The sequence below is a fragment of the Aquila chrysaetos genome, chromosome 9 (assembly GCF_900496995.4).
Source record: "Aquila chrysaetos chrysaetos chromosome 9, bAquChr1.4, whole genome shotgun sequence".
Lineage (NCBI taxonomy): Eukaryota > Metazoa > Chordata > Aves > Accipitriformes > Accipitridae > Aquila > Aquila chrysaetos.
In genome coordinates, this window is record NC_044012.1 from 11392258 (window position 1) to 11408753 (window position 16496).

At 46.5% G+C, this 16496-nt stretch overlaps 1 protein-coding gene across 4 annotated transcripts in view; it reads right to left on the bottom strand.

Annotated features, from left to right (window-relative positions):
- KCTD15 (potassium channel tetramerization domain containing 15) overlaps positions 1-4613 on the bottom strand; it is a 44817-nt gene extending 40204 nt beyond the window's left edge. Inside the window, exon 1 of one of the 4 annotated variants that reach the window (XM_030024828.1) lies at positions 4119-4613. Coding sequence is in view for 2 of the 4 variants with exons in the window: in XM_030024826.2 (XP_029880686.1) it covers positions 3578-3731 (154 nt within the window). In the remaining 2 variants the exon portion in view is untranslated. Of the gene's footprint in view, positions 1-2570; positions 2740-3577; positions 3904-4118 lie in introns of those variants that run through there. The other 3 variants (XM_030024826.2, XM_030024827.1, XM_030024829.1) reach the window with 3 other exon arrangements.
- Between the last annotated feature and the right edge of the window lie 11883 nt (positions 4614-16496).

Below are 16496 nucleotides of genomic sequence, written 5' to 3' on the forward strand. Positions count from 1 at the left end.
TTTTTTTCTTACCAAAGAGCACTGTAAACTCATGTTCACTCTCTACTCCTTCACTTAAATGAAAGGGTCAGAAGATCCAGGCTGAATGTCAACCCTGTCTTTGTTCAGACCCCAACTATTATCACTAATGATAAAGGTACAGACCTCACGCGGTACAGAGCTGCCTTAGAAATAAAATCTCACGCAGTTTCACAAAACAAGTGCCTAATTAGGGCTCATCTGCACCCCTTGTAACAATTTCCAAATGAAATCAAAGGACTTCCAGTCCTCTGTAAACGAATCTTACATTTAACCATTTGTCTCGAAATACCGACTTCAGTTTTAAAATATGCACAGATAGCTAAAGATCAAGTGATCTGAATCTATTTGTGCATATTTAAACACTGCTGCTATCTTAGGATTTTTGTTTAATGTTAGTATACCAGTAAATTCCTTGATCTGTAAAGAGTCTGAGATTCTCAGTGAGGCCATACTCACACAGTAGATATTTAATTTATACTATTCACTGGAGGGACCTTTTGAACAATCCTCTGCTTTTGGCATCTCTCAGCTAGAGCATGTGTTGAAAAAACACTTAATTATAGAAAATCACTGGAAAGCTAAAATAGTTCTCAAACTTTTATGGCTTTTCATACTTATTGAAGGTGCCACTGGCTTTTTGGGGGAGGGGAGGAGAAAGGGAATTAAAAAACAGGCTTTTCCCCTGGTTGGAGAGGATTCGTATTAAAAAAATGAATCCTACGTTTTTATTGAAGTTGTGGAATTCAATCACTTCCGTATGAGCAAATTATCAAGGGGCATAATTGCTAAGGACGACATAAAGGGCACTGAAAACGCTCCTATTGCTCCAAAAACCATAAATACCCCCTATTTCTTAAGGTACCGTAACCCTATTTCCTATGACTCCTTCCTCTTCTTGATCTAAAACGCAGCTAAAATTCATCACACTGAGTAATGTACTTATTTTATGCACAAAGCAAAATCCTAAATGTATTTATCCAGTGAAAGTCTTTATGCACATATTTTCTAATACTGATGTGAAAATTAAAACCTTAAGGGTAAGTATCGCAGAAACACTAACAAACTTCATTTATTAAACCATGTAAAATAATCCTTGCTCTTTAGTCGCCTACAACAGGATACAGCATCCTAACTAGTGGCACAGGCAATAACCCTGCTCTAATAAGTAACACAGGAACCTGCTGAAGGCAAAATCAATAGAGCCTGATTCCCAAATTATGTGAATATTTAGTTTTTCAAACATTACACACCAAGATCTTTCAGAGCCAGCTTATCTTTTTCTGCCTTTCTAAGCTAACTGCATAAGTACTGCTTGTAAAAACTATTTGCCCATGCAAAGTGAAATAATCACAATGCCATGCTCATTTACACACAAAATGATTTTGTGTCCCATTGTGCTCACAGTTGTTCAGCTCTCTAGGGGTGATTAAACTAGCTATGCTGCTACAGCTTGAGATGATTTCACTGAATCGTTTCTCCATGAAGTTGCTTCTTTGCTAAGCTGTTATTTTAACCATAAAAGGTAAACAGAAGGCAGTTGTAAGAGCTCCATTCAGCTCCGTGCCCAGGGCTATAACCCTAGGGCAGAGAATGCTGAAAGACTGCAGAATTTTCCAGGGTGTTGCCTTTCTTGCTCTAAAGCCTTCAGGAATACTGTTCATTTAATACACACTCTAGATGATACATTTCAGATCCTACTAAAAGAAAGACTTCAAAAGTGTAAGAACTTTTGGGCGGATGAAGCTTTCCCACCTCTGCACATAGCTCGGGGCCATGGTAACCAATACTGCTGTTGATGTTGGGAAAATACAGTAGAAATAAACTGCACAGAGCAGAGCAGACAGATAGGGACAAGGGAGGTGAAAGGTTGCAGGAAAGAAACAGGCAGCAGTCTGGAAGGGGTAACGAGAAAAAAGGGAAAAGAATGAAAAAGGAGGCGGCTCTGAAGGAGGGACAAAGTTAAATCAAGGAGCAGGCACTTAAAAGACTACAGATGGGAAGCAAGACTAATTAAGGATGTAAAAGCGCTTTGTTTCTAAAGTTTATTGTTGCCAGGATAAAAATTAATTGAAACTAATGCTGTTATTCACTCGTGCAGTTTAATTCCTTCATGCACATTTAAGACGTGAAATGAAAACGGCAGGTTTAAGGACCTGCCATGAAGCAGCTCGCTCTCCCGGGGAGCCGGAGGGAGGGCAGGTCGGGGCCGCAGCCCGGCCGAGCGGGGTCCAGCCGGCAGCCGGACCCCCGGCTCGGCCGCAGCCGGAGCAGCGCCCGCAGCCGCTCCCCGGCTGCTCCCTCGACTGCGTTCTCGGGGAAGCCGTTCTCCCTCCCCAGAGACCCTTCCTTCTTCACCGGCGGACCCACGGGAGAGCTGGGGGTTAGAATCACCCACCGCGGCCCCCCGACCGCCCCATCGCCAGCGCTCTGGGGCAGGAACCGGCGGCAGAAGTTACCCCGGCGCTCCCGTGACTTCATGGCAACGTCTGCGTTTCCCCAGCCTGCGTTTAGCGCAGCCAGAGGGGCACAACTACAGACTTGGCAATTACCTTTGTCTCTACAAACAGGGACGGCGACCGCTCGGGTCTGCCTCCAGAGCCACTCCGAGACAACTGCTTACGCCGGGAACCGAGCCTAAAGACAAAGCGGGGAGGGCGAGACTGCAAACCTCGGGCTCGCTGGCTCCAAAATTAAAAGTCCGGAAACATTTGCACACACCTCCACAGTGCTTCACTGAACACCGGACCGAGTGACAGAAGAGATCGTGCCCAAAACTTTTACAGGGGAGGGGGGGGGGGAGCTCCCTCTGGAGCTCTGGTTACAAAAAAAAAAAAAAAAAAGAAGATGAAAAAAAAAAAAAGGCTTTCTCCTTCCCCCCCCCCCCCCCCCACAACCCGCCTATCTCTGGCAGTCTCCAGTCTATTTAGTGCAAGTTTCACGTCACCCAAATGCCTTTCCCTACTGCTGGTCAGGGAAATCACCAGCAAGCAACGCACCCGGTCACTCAACTTCTGCCTTTTTCTTTTAAACGCACTGTATGCCCAAAGGTAAAATTCAACCAAAAAAAAAAAAAAAAAAAAAGCACAACATGGCGTCCTTTACTTATTCCCACATAACAAGAAAGGAGATGTCTTAGATGAATGCAAGAGGAAAAAAAAAAAAAAAAAAGCCAACCCCGAATCCCCGATCCTGTACATTTTCCGCGCAGCCAATGGTGGTGAGCATTAGCCAGGCTAATGTATTAATTTTGCAGAAGTGTGCCACATCGCATGCAGGAACAGAAATGCAAACTATAGCCTAGAGTGGTTTGAAGTCTACCCCAAACCAAGCCTTCCACTCTCACTGGCGCCAGAGTTTCATTCACAGCCCGCCCGTGTTTTCCATACGCGGCGCTCCCCATTGTCGCCCGCCTTCCCTTTGTGCCGAGCCGCCCCGCCGCCAGCCCCCGCGCCCCGGCCCGCGCACCCCCGCGCCGCGCCGCGCCGCGGCACCCCGCCCGCCGCCCGCCCGCCCGCCCGACCCCCGCGGCGCGGCGCGGCCGCGGCTCCGCGTGTACCATGCGAGAGCGCGGAGCGAGCCGCGCTGCCTCCGCCGCGCTGGGGCTTGGCCGTCTTCAGAGCCGGGGCCGGGGCGGCAGCGGGAGCGCGGGCACCCCGGGCCGCGGGGCTCCGCCGGCGCTGCCCATGCTGGAGCGGAGCAAAACAAAACATACACACACACACACACACACACACACGCGCGCGCGCGCACACACACACACACGCACACACACACACAGAGACAGCGCTATCAAAGCGGGGCGGCTGCAAACGGGTCCTGTAGCTTTAAAAAAAACACCCCTCCGCCGCTTCTCCTCCGGAGCCAAGAGCCGAGTTAGTTTGAAGAAGAGGCACTTTCCAAAAAAAAAAAAAAAAAAAAGGAGGGGGGGGGGAAGAGAGCGAGCGAGCGAAGGCGCGAGCGTGCCGCGCGGCGCGGTGCAGCGCGATGCGATGCGATGCAATGCGATGCAATGCAAAGGACGGCGCGGCGCGGCGCGCACTGCGCGCTCCGGCCCCGGCACGGGCAGCCGCGGGAGCCTCCGCCGCCGCTTTCCTTACCTTGAGCACAGAAGAGATCTGCGAGCCCCCCTTTGGCTTTGGGCTCTGTTGGGTTTGTGTGTGGATGGGCTCAGCTTTTTGCTTTTATTACTATCTTTGCTCCGCAGATCCTGCTGTGATTATTATTATTTTTAAAGCTGCTCGCTCTCCTCTCGCTCTCCTCCTCTCTGTTTTTGCTGCTTCTTTTTTCTATTTATTTTGCGCGTGTGTGTGTGGATGTGTGTGTGGGGGGGGGGGGAAAGCCTTTAAATGAAACTGCCGAGGCTGTTATGAGAAGAAAGGCAATAATCCCGTCTCTAAATAACAGAGGGAAGGGAGAAGAGGAGGAAAAAAAGCGAATTCTTGCTCAGGGCTTTGCAAACGCCTGCAGGGCAGAGGATTAGGCTACAATTAGCTCAGCCCTTTGCTCTCGCCCTAGCTAATTTTGCGATGAAAATTGGATATTTTTCCCTCCTTTTGGTGAAGGTCTCCAGATTTATTCCCCCCCCCCCCCGAATAAAATAAAATACAACCCTTGAAAATGAAATAAGGCTGGGAAGGCGGCCGGCGCCCCAGCCCGCGCCCCCGGCGCCGCCGCCCGCAGAGCCCCTCCGCGCTGCGCGGCGCGGCGCGGTTCGGGCGGGAGCCCCGCGCTGCCCCGCGGAGCCCGGCCCGGCCCGGCCCTGCCGGGGGATAACGGTTCGGTGTTGGGGAGGATCAGGCCACTGTCACGTCCTTCAACAGACTTACTGAAAAGAAGAAGGAGGAAAAGAGGGGGGGAAGGGGGGGAAAAAAGCTGATTTTAATCATTGTCATTTGGTCTGATGTAATATTTCCCCAGGCATTTTCAACTAGGCATAAATTTTCAGCTCCCAAATAAGTAACACAGGGCACGTTTCTCACATCTCTTGACTCCTCTGTTACAATTAGGGTAGCACCCACTCTGCACTTGTTGATAAACTAGATCAAGTTGAAAAATAAATAATAAAAAAAAAAATAGCCCCTACTCTCCCCTCCCCCGCAGCACCCAGCGCCGCCGGGGTGCGGACGGGGGGTCTCGAAGGAGGAGGGGGGGGGGGGGGCTGCAATTATTCCCATCCATCCATCCATCCCGCCTCCCCCTCCCTTTCACCCTTTGCTAATGTCTCGCATTGTAAACGCCAAATTTCCTGTAGGCCATTAAAACCAAATGACGTCTATCGACATGCATTGTGCTATTGCGGAGCGCCCTGGCAGCCCGCCCCCGGCCAAAAGCGCCATTTCAATTAGAGCGCGCGGCGCGATGGCGCGGGGCTCCGCGGGCGGCTCCGCGGGCGCGCAGCGCGCCCGGTCCGCGCGCCGGGCGGGGGGGGCGGCAGGGAACCCCCCCGCAAAAAAAAAAAGGGGGGGGGCAAAAAAAAAAAAAAAGGCGCAAAGCCCTCCCTCAACTTTCAGCCAAAGCTACGGCTCTGCCGATGCCTGCGCGTTTTTTGCAAGCCCCCGCGGGGGATTCGCCGCCCCGCTCCGCGCTGCTCCCCGCGGAAGTTTGGCGGAGGGTGCGGGGCCGCTCCGCGCCCCGGCGCGTCGCAGCCGGCGGGCGGCCCCGCGGCGCTCGGCCGCCTTCTGCGCCCCGCGCTCGGGGCGGGGGCGCGGGGGTGGACACACACACACACGACCCGCCGCGTACCGCGCCCGCGGAGGGGCGCCGCGCGTCCCGACGGCCGGCCAGCCGCGGCGACTCGTCGGGCTGCAGCGCCTACTAGCCGCCGAGCGCGGCCGCGCAGGGGAGTTATGCAACGCTGCGCGGCTGCCCGAAAGGTCAGGCCGCCGGCGCGCAGGAGGGGGCCGCCAGCCCCTCCCCGCCCGCGCCCGCGCTCCCCTCCGCGCCGCGCCGCGGGGCCCGGGGCCGCCCCGGCCCGCCAGGAAGCAGGGGAGGAAGGCAGGCAGGACCCCCTAAAATTGAGGGGGTTTTGAAAGTTCTCTTCCGTGGCAGGAATAAACAGAAACTTTTCTCCTAAGGGTAGCTTTTTTTTTTTTTTTTTTTTTTTTTAAGAGTACAAACTACAGGAGAAGAGGGAAATTTTCTCATTAAAGTTACATCCCTGCAGTTAGTTCAATTACTTGATATATGCAGAAGATGTTGTAAATTTAAAGATTTAAATAGCTTACAAAGATGCCGGAGGCTCCATCAGTTAATTTCCTTAATTTATGGATTTTTAGCTGAGCTTCTGAAATGAAAAGGAGAATGAGAACTAGGTCAGCAGAGAGATTTGCATCCAGAACAGACTAAAATTTGTTTTCCTTGACCATCCCATCGGCCCAGGTATGATCCTTCGCGGGGGTCACCGTCCCACCTCTGACCTCCAGGCTGGGACTCCCTGCCTATGAGACCGCGGCACAAAGCGGTGGATTTTATTCTAAAATAACCTCCGAACACGAGCGTGTCCCCCGACAGCTGCTTCACCTGATCGTTGGACAAGGCTGTAGCCTAAGTAGTCTCATTTCCCCTGCACTCTGGTCAACAAGTGGATTCAGGGAGGACGAGCTCCGCTGAGACTCAGTGACCTGTCACGCAGCCTGAGTTTCACTCAGCTTTTCTGTAGGGGTGCGGGCAGACGATTTGGGATGACTTGGCATCATAAATTTTACTTCCTCTGCGAATTACTAACTGCTAAATGAAAAATAAATATGAGAATCTCAAACAGCAGTCAGAGCATCGTAAAAATAGGATGCTTCTGCATTGAGACACAGTAAAGAGGAAAGAGAAGATCTAACAATACTGCACTGAACAAAAAGTAGAAATTGTTTTCTGACTCATCCCAACACATCTGTGACAGGTACCATTTAATTGTGCTGCATGGGAAATGGAATGCATGGCTAATAAAAGATTTGTTTTGTTTGTTTGTTTGTAGATCAAAGCAAAGACACAGTAGCACTTGGGATGAAAAAGGCGTGCGCATGGTACGTAACTTGTGCGGGATTGTTGTGCGGGATTGTTTTTACGGTATCTAAGAAAAGGACAATGTACTTGAGAGCTTTGAGCTTTTTCTTGCCTGTATTAATGTTGAGGGTAATAAAGGTACACGTTATAGCTCTATATGCACTCCCTCATTTCTTTCTTCTCACTCAAGTGTGTGAATGCCTTTCTGTTGTTGTGTTTCAATATGTATGAATATATACATATGAATTAATACTTAAAAGATTGATATAAACTAAACAGTTTTAGGAAGCAACATTGCAATATGATTAGTATTGGTGTTCATGATTTAACATTTCTTTTCCCACTAGATGAAGTTTCTAAGATTTGCAAGGTACGTGTCAAGGACGGGTATATAAATGGATTTTTATTTATTCACAACTCCAAGACTAATTGCTTCTCTTTGCCTGAAGGCCAAGAGATTGGTTTTAATATGACACTTCAAAAGTATTCATAGAACTACAGAGATACTAAGTGTCATTGTTTAAGAGAGAAATCTCGCTATGCTACTTGTGACCCTGAAAATAAAATCTTCCACTGTATTTTGAATCCTAATGTTGTTTTTCAGAGTTTCACTTAAAGCTCAACTATTAAGAAGTGTACAAAGGAAAATACTAAATAGTATGTAGTGAACAAAAAAGAAGAAATACTGTTCGAACTGAATGTAACTTATTTTCTCAACAACTCCATTATCTTCCCTATAAAGCAATACAAAATTTATAACAGAAGATTCCTGAGCTCAGTTGCAGGATATTATAATTTTTTCAATTTTTTAAATTTTAAGTTATAACTTATCATAGGTGTTTTAAAAGTTCTTGGCCAAATGCCCAGCATGTGTTTATTAAGATACTAAATACTTCAAAATAAATACCTTGGATTTTTTTCTTACCAGCAGTTCTTTGTATTCTGTGCAGATGCTTAAAAATGAAATTGGACAGAACCCTTCTGTAACCTGTTTTTTTTATCTAATTATTCCATTGTTCGCTTCCATTTTTTTTCAATAAACAGGTAAAAAATTTATTTACACCCTTAAGACAGTGTGAAAGAGAAGCTCATAAAGAACCCAAGCTTAGTTTTCTCCATTTTTTGTGTTTTCCAAGAATAACAAATTGTGTCTATTTTACAAGACAGAAAATGACTAGATTGTGAAAAGATGAAGATTTGAAGGAATATAAATTTCCTATCAAAAAGATGTTGCAAATATATTTTGAAATGATCAGATTTGAAATTTTTTGACTCTGTGAAAGAAAGAACTGAAAAATAACGTCGACGTCTTCTACACAGTGCTATATGAATTAGAGTAACAACAACTTCCCGTCGGTATTGTTCTTGAAGGCCTTTATGTATTTATGCTAGCAGGCCTCATCCTGTCTCAGTCCTTACTCTTTTCCATATATTATGTTTCTTATCTTGCGGTTTGAGCCTGACTTCAGGACTTCTTGTGTCATGTGTCAACCCGAGGCTTGATCCTGGCTTCCTGGAGATGATACCAATATTCCTACTGACTACAAAAAGTGCAGGAAGAAATCCACGGGCTGCCTGACCCTCTTCTTCAAAACACACCATGCTTTACTGGGCATTTTAAGATACAGCAGTAAATAGGAGAGAAAATGGATCATTTCATTAAATGTTTAAAGCAGATAAATGAGAATTGGGGGTTTGTTCCTTTAAAACAAAGGAATCAATATCTATATGTAGATTAATACTCTTCCTAGTCATAGTTAAGACACCGCTGTAGTCCAGATGGGCTTTAATTTGAGGAGAGAAGATTTGAGTAAGAAATCGGTGCTTCAAAAGTAGTTGTTGGACTCCGGTGCACCTTCAGTCAGCAAAGCCTATGTGACTTTGTTGCCTTCAGCGAGGTTTCACAGATGTGACTGCCTTTAGCCCTGTCGCCTAGACTGCAGAGGCACCGGGGAGAAACACATCTGAATGCAGAGAGTAGGCAGCCGTGGATCCTGTGAGTAGCACCATCACCTCCGTCACCGAGAATGAGATAGAAGGAGAAGGTGTGGAAGGCTGATGTTACAAATGCGTTGAGCCCCCGGAAAGGTTTGTTCTTGTGTGAAACCTGAAAATATTAAGCACCTTGAAATCCCAACACTCGCCACAGTCGGTTGACATATAAGGAATAATAAAAAGGAAGAATTAAGGACATCTCCCAGTTGAAGCAAGTTTTCAAGCCAGTTGCAGTGCCAATCATTCTGGCACAGGAACTTGACCCAGGGTTTGCTAATTAAGTCAAATAATTGTTTGTCATTTGTAGGCAGATAAGGGTTTCCTGGGAGCAGTAAGCATGACCATGCAAAGAACAAAATCTGATCATTAGGAAATCACCAAGTCTTGTCACTCTTTTCCCTTGAATGCTCTTCTATTCTTTTCAAGAAACAGCTTGCTGCTGAGTGAGTTTACAAACCATTACTTTATTGACTAAATACAGATGGACTGTTTTTCAAACTATCCATTATCCAGCGCCTAACTCATGACAACAGCGTGATACAAAGAAATAATCTACACTGGAATGCCAAGATGAAATAGCTTGTCAGGATATACAGTACAGGAAAGGTTTGGCTGTCTCTTCTGCTTCCAACTGTTATAAGCCAAAAATAGTTTCCAAAATGAAATTTACTTAATCAAGATGTCCCATGTTAGCATTCAGCACAGTGTTTCTCAGATTTATACATTGCCATTTTGTTGTGTGCTCTCACTCCTCTTCTTAAGCAGTTACAATGCTGAGGAGTATTTTTAACCTGCCTAAGCAACGTGCATGGCTTTAGTTTTTAGCTACTCATTAAATAAAGCTTATCCATATTATATATGTCACGGAGAGGAAAAAACATTTTTATGGCTGAGTGTAATCCATTCATTGGTTTATTAGAGACACAAAGTACTCTGAATAATGTCACAAATCCACGTGGTGTCCCTGAGAGCTTGATTTTTGCATATGGATCGCTGACTTAGCTGAACGATGTATGAAATCCTGTGTAGCCAGGCAGCTCCCAACTGAATACACTTCTAAGGGAGGTTATATGCATTGCTTCTGCCAGCAAAGGTCTGGAATATGTTAAACTGCAAAAATATCACTTAACAGAATACAGAGAACCAAGAAAAGAGCCATAATGGCCCTTTTGTATCAAATCATTTACTGTTTGGGGGATCTTTGGGCACAGGCATATCTAGAATCATAGGTGAATTGCTTCTTATTTACATAGCAGCATTTCAGTGCACTTTTTCTTTGGCAAATAACAGACTGTATCATGCATGGCTGGGACAGAACCTGAGAGAGCAGCAGCTCAATAAAGCATCATGACAATGACATGAAAATGGAAGAAAAAGAAAACAGAGCAAATTCTTCTAGCTATGGAGGCCCTCTGTGATTCTAGAAAGGGACAGGGTAGCCAGGGAAAGACCAGGGAAAGTCTAATGTCAGTGGTAGGGAAGGGAATATTCTTAACCGCTCCACTTTCAGATCCGCTCTAAATGAAATGTGGTACAAGCTGTTGTGACCCCCAGACAACAGGCTGAGTAGATAGATAAATTCTCCTGGGATGCAAGGGAATGACTTCTTGGCTGCTAAAACACAACCTGAATTTAACAGCACGTGAAGATGGAATTAAGCATACTTTTATGTTGCAAAATATCTAAATAATAGAAAAAAACCTGCAACTGGGAGGCAGAAACTGAAAAATTAATTTGAGGTTCATCTGTTGGATGAAATGAATAGTGAATTGGAGTTTGTGGGACTGCAACTAACTTGCAGATTGAGACACACTACAGGACAAAACTCATTACGACTAACAGTATGAAAAGGGAGCAATAACAGTGTTGTGGTCTAGGATTTCTGCGTCCTAATCCCCCCATGGTTACCCCTGCCCACCTGTGATGCAGGCAGGCTCAGCTGGAGTGTTTCCACCACACGCCATGGTGGGAATGTGCTCCTACCAAACGGGTGATGCACAGCAGCGCTGCTCTTCCTGGCCTGCCGGAGGAGAGCTGGGCTGCAGCCTCAGTGCCATTGTTTTAGCACAAAGAAGACGAGAGCTCTGAACCTGGCCAGCTGAGCGAGAGCCTATCCAAATCCCGCTATGCCAGAGACCCTTGGAAAGGAGGCAGTATGTCAGACATATGGTTGAAACATGCTGTGCTCCAGCCATCCTCGGCTAGCGTATGGTCTCCCGAGTACCACTGCCAGCTGGGCTCTAATTTACACTGGGCCTGAGAATCAAGGACCTTAGCAGTCTCCCTGATGGTCTCTTCTCCTTTGCTTCACTGATTTCAGATATGCAGATATTCAGAGCTTTTCATTTTCCCCTGCCTGGCATCCTTTCAGGCAGACACAGGGGGGTATACTTCTTTACTTAAACAGTGTGTTTGGTTGAAAAAGCAGAGACCAATATTCTGTGAGAGTAAAATTTCAGCATCCTGACTGTAAAATTTTTAATATCCATGGTATCACCTCAGATGTCGTGCAAGTATGTGAAGTTAATAAAACAAGCGTCCCCAAAAGTCTGATATCGAAACAGCATTGCCAAGTAGTAGAAATTGTACTTACCTGTTCTAACCTGTATTTTTGAGGATGCATGTGCTGTGGCATAATTTTTCATGGATTTGCGCTCTTAGCTTCTTAAGCATTGGATTATTCCACATTTCTGTTACAGATTTCTTCTCAGAAAGAGGAGAACGGGACGCCTTTTTTCTTGTTGGAATAAACTCCTTAAATAGGAGGCATATTTCTCATCATAAAGTACATATTGAATGGTGCACAGAGGAGAGGATAACCAAAGTCTTTGTTAAGCCCTTGTTTAACCTTTAGTTCAAGTGTTTTATTACAATGCCACAGGTTGTGCCACCTTGTAGGCAGTCTTCAGCTTGAAACGTTATTAAAGAAACTCAAATTTGTATTTTTATATCCAGCTTTTAGTTTGCAATTAGCCTTTGAGATGTAGAACTTGTAGAAGGAATCTGTAAACAGATGAATTCAGTACAATTTGAAATAAAAATGATTTCATGCTACTGGACCCAGTATAGCACCCTTCTTAAAATGGTTTGTAGCAGCAATTATGTGGTTACATTTTTGTCCATTTTTGGAACATCATACTCATTCTGCTTTATGCAAAGGACCATTGTGCATGTTTAATATTTTTGTGAATGTTATTCAGTTAAGCTTTCTGTTATCAAGACATCCTCTTGGGAAAAAAGCGCAGGTAAATTTTCAGACATGATATTCTTTGGTGAATAAAGGTATTCGAAAAGTCCTAGCATCAAACAGTTTCACATTAATCCCTTATTTCTGAATGCACTGCGTTATCTGTAACACAGGACATCAGCCTTGGCTGCTCATCTGCTTGCTCAGAAGTGGGTCTCCTTGTAGAACCTCATCTTGGAGTTAGTTTTCTAGACCACCTCCTGTTCCTCACAAGATATTCTGGAGTCGTGATGTAACCAAGAGACCTGCTGGCTAGCAACTGCCTTTCCTCTGAGGAATTGGAGATTTAATAGTAAAAGGGTAGATCAACTGAACAGGTGGAAATGATCTTCAGTCAACAGGACCACAAAGGTGTCCAAGGCCACGTAATCCCGCCTACATCACTGTGACCCTCCAGTCCCTTCCTTTCACTGCTTTTCTGTTCAATTCTCGCGTCTTATTTCAGATGATACTGGCAATTTTTGGAGCAGCAATGCTTTTATGTGGCCCAACACCCTGGGAACCCGTTTCTCAGCTGGGTGCCAGCACTCATCACGTGATTGCTTACAAGAGTCATGTCATCAGCTCTGGTGAGATGATTAAACGGTAAGGGGTGTGAGTAAGAATTACACTTGGGTCTGCGCAAGGATCCCACATTGCTTCTGCGTTTGCTGCTTTTCGGAGTTTCACTCTTCAGTCACAGGCCTGAAATTCAAATGCAGACTTTTTCCCCCTGCGGGCCAGATATTTACTTGCTTTTCACAAGCATCTACATTCATATTCCCAGAATGGTGGGGCGGGGAGGGGGACACGTTTTGACTTTGAAAAGGGCAGTTCTTCCAAGAGGATTAAAGGTTCTTCTTTCATGCATCTGGGGAATGATAAAGCAGGGTGGGTGGCTGCTGCAGCGGCTTCCCTGGGGTCAGTGATGGGAGAGGCAGGGAAGCCTCTTTCCTTTCCTCTCCCCTTTTCTCTCTCCATTTGGTGGAACCGGTAGGAAATTGGTCTGGCTTAGAGGAAGGAGGAGGACTAGAAGCCACTGTCGGAGGGCATCTCGGCCACAGTGTTCCTCCCTCGTTCCCCTTTGGCTCGCTACACATATTTTTCCCTTCCTTTCCCCAAACGAAGACCCCCGTCCACATTGTTCTGCCGCTCGGCAGCTCTGCCACGGCAGAATAGCAAGTCCCCATCTCTCTTGTTATGCTACATGAAACTAAAAATATCAACCCCACTGGAGTTACTTCTACATTAAAGATGTAAGGGAAATAAAAATCACTTTTGGAGCTTTTTATTTTTTATTTAATTTTTAATTAATCTTAATTAATTTGAATTTTGAAGCGCTCTGAAAAATAGTTTTAAATGAATATATATATATATATTTTTTTTTTTTTCATTTCCAGTGCTGAGAGCATGAATAATGCAGGACAAAAGCTGCGGCTCCCCGCTTGTATCGCTGAAGTCGGGATTTTGTACAGGACAGGCGGGAGGCAACCGGAGGGCCGGGTGCCCTCGCAGCGGCTGGCCCGTACAGGCGAGCTGGCCCTGGGGCGGCCGCGGCCCCCTTCTCCCCGTAGGTGCGTGGGAGAGCCCGCGGCGCCGGGCCGGGCCGGGCCGGGCCGGGTGGCGAGGCCGCGCTCGGGGGCCGGGGGAAGGAGCCCGCGGCCTCCCGCGTCCCGCCGCGGCGCCTCACTCCCGCCTCAGCCCGCCACACGGCCTTCCCGCCACCCGCCGTTGCCGTGGAAACCGGCAGCTGCTCCCGGGGGGGGGGGGCTGTGGGGGCTGGCAGGCAAGCGGCGCCCCAGGGGCCTGAGGGGACGGGCCTGGGGGATGGGGCCCGGCGCTTTGAGGGGGGGGTCCCCGCGGGGCTGCGGCTGTGGAGCTAAGGTCCTAGCGCTGGGGGGGGGGGGCCCTGGTACTGCGGGCTTGGCACTGTGGGGGACCTTCTGGGGCGGGTGTCTGGCACCACGGGAGGGCCCGGCGGGTGGGCGGCTGGCACTGCAGAGGGGCCCGTGGGGCCGAGGGCCTGGCGGCAGCCCCGTGGGCTGCACAGGGGCTCTCCCCGGGGCCGGCTGGCAGAGCGGGACCAGGGGTGCCGGGCAGGCGGGTGAGTGGAGGCAGGTGTGCTCGGGGGGTACGCCGGGTGTGCCGCTGGGTCTGAGGTAAAAGCTCGGTGCGCCAACAGGTGGGGGGCTGCGGGCCGGGGCGCTGGCGCTAACCCGGCTCCCGGTAACCCGCCAGTGAGAGTGGCACGGGGTGTCTGGGGAGCTGCTTGGAGAGCGCGGTCCTCTGAGAGGTAGGAAGTGGTGTTGTTTCTAATTAATGCCTGTGTGGTAGCCTAATCTGTGTTACGGGGCTCTCGTGAGTATTACAGCAACAAAGGTATATTTTAGGGTTTAGTTAATTAAAAATTACTTATAAATCTGCCTGGGTCCTGTGTTGCACTTAACTAAGCTCTGCTGTTGTGGCTGTACCGCAGAAAAAATACACCGTATTTATGCAGTTACAGCGGTAGTCTGACTAAGCTCCTGTAGACCTCTTTCTCTACTCATTTCAATCATTCCTCATTGGATACTAAATGCTTGCTCTCCTCCTTCTGTCAGTTGAACTAATGGTAGGGGGGAGGGTAGGACTGATACCTGCTTTTAGCTATCTTAGTAGACGGAGCACCTCCCTAGATCCCTGGGAAGAGTAACAATGCTGATCTCTGCTGCAGGTCTTGCTCTCCGGGAGTGGGGTATGCTGCTCTTGGCACTGTGCTTGGTTGTAGGGCTAAAGGTCATATTAGGCTTAAGGTTTTGGATATGGCTACATGCTGGGATTAAGTTTTGTCAGGAGTCCTCAGGAGAAATGAGAAGATGATATGAATTAGTTTCTGATTTCATTTTATACTAAGTTTCATTTTTTCTGATGCTAATTTCAAGTACATATGGAAGTGCCTAATGTGTGTTTTCTTTAGCTATATGGATATATACTTTATAGAAACTCAATATCGGTAGGGCACTTAAATACATGTTTGTAGTGAGGATGTGCCTGACTTGTTTGCAGTAGTGTGGTTCAAGCAAATAACTTGATTAAAAAGGCCTGTGTTTTATAAACAAGTATGTGTGTGTGTGTGTGTGTGTGTGTGTACATTTTATTTTGGAGTTAAATCCTTTTTGAGACTGACACTAAGGGACAAGGTCTCTCCCAACAAGCTAAATTGAAAGGAAATAATATAGGAGTTGGATTCAGTATGCATAGTGGTTGAATAAATCTAGCCATCTAGGTATCTGTAAGCTCTAGAGTTTCACACTGCATTGCAAAGCATGGCAAGCTTTTCTCAACTGTTGGGGTTGCTTGCTTGTTGTGTTTTTTTTTTTTTTTTTTTTTTTTTTCTTCAAGGAATACTGTGCCAACACTGCTGACACTTGGCTTCCCAGAAATAGATGTTTAATTCAAGTGTTTGAATCCTGAAATTATGTTACTGTTTCTTTGTGGCCTATACAAATTAACAGAGTAGTAAGTAAAATTCTGTTTGATGAACAGAAATACTGCATTCCTAGGATAGAAGATACACAGTGTAGGAAATTACTAGTAAGTTCTAAGAAAATGTTGGAGTAAACTCCTTAAATAGGATAAGCACTTTGATGTTTTGGTCTTATCAAAAAATGTTCTAAACGGTACTTTATCTTGAGTTTTTGTTCTTTTCTACTATAAATAAAAAAAAAATTAATTCTCTTTGTTGAGGAACATAGCCAAAAATATCTGTCCCAAAGTACAGATATCTGGGAAAGCTTGCCAATCTGCAGTTGGTGTTTGGAAGAAAAGCATGATATTTCTTTTGCATTTTTGAGGAAAAGGATTATTTAATCATGCAAGATTACTTTCTATTACTTTGAGAACAGTTACTGATTGTTTAAAAAAAACCCAAAACACTAAGAGTGTGTCTATCTCATTTCACAAATGCCTCTTATGAAGATTGTCTCTGATTGTGGAAGTCGATTTGTAGTCTTAGGAATTGAATTTCTTGGCCATCTACTTGTGTAGCTTAAAAAAAATCTTCAGTCTGAGGAAAGCACTGGAAGTACTTGTCTTGGTATTTAGATCCTCAGTCTCCGTATGCTGCATAGAATAATTTTGTGAAAATGCTGATGTTTTCAGGGACAACTGCTTGGCTCTGCATGGCCTGCAAATGCTGATCCTCTTACAGATTTGATGACTCTTAACACGGGCAAAAACAAAAAAACCCTGACGGTATTTAACAGTGCAGTTAGCAGAA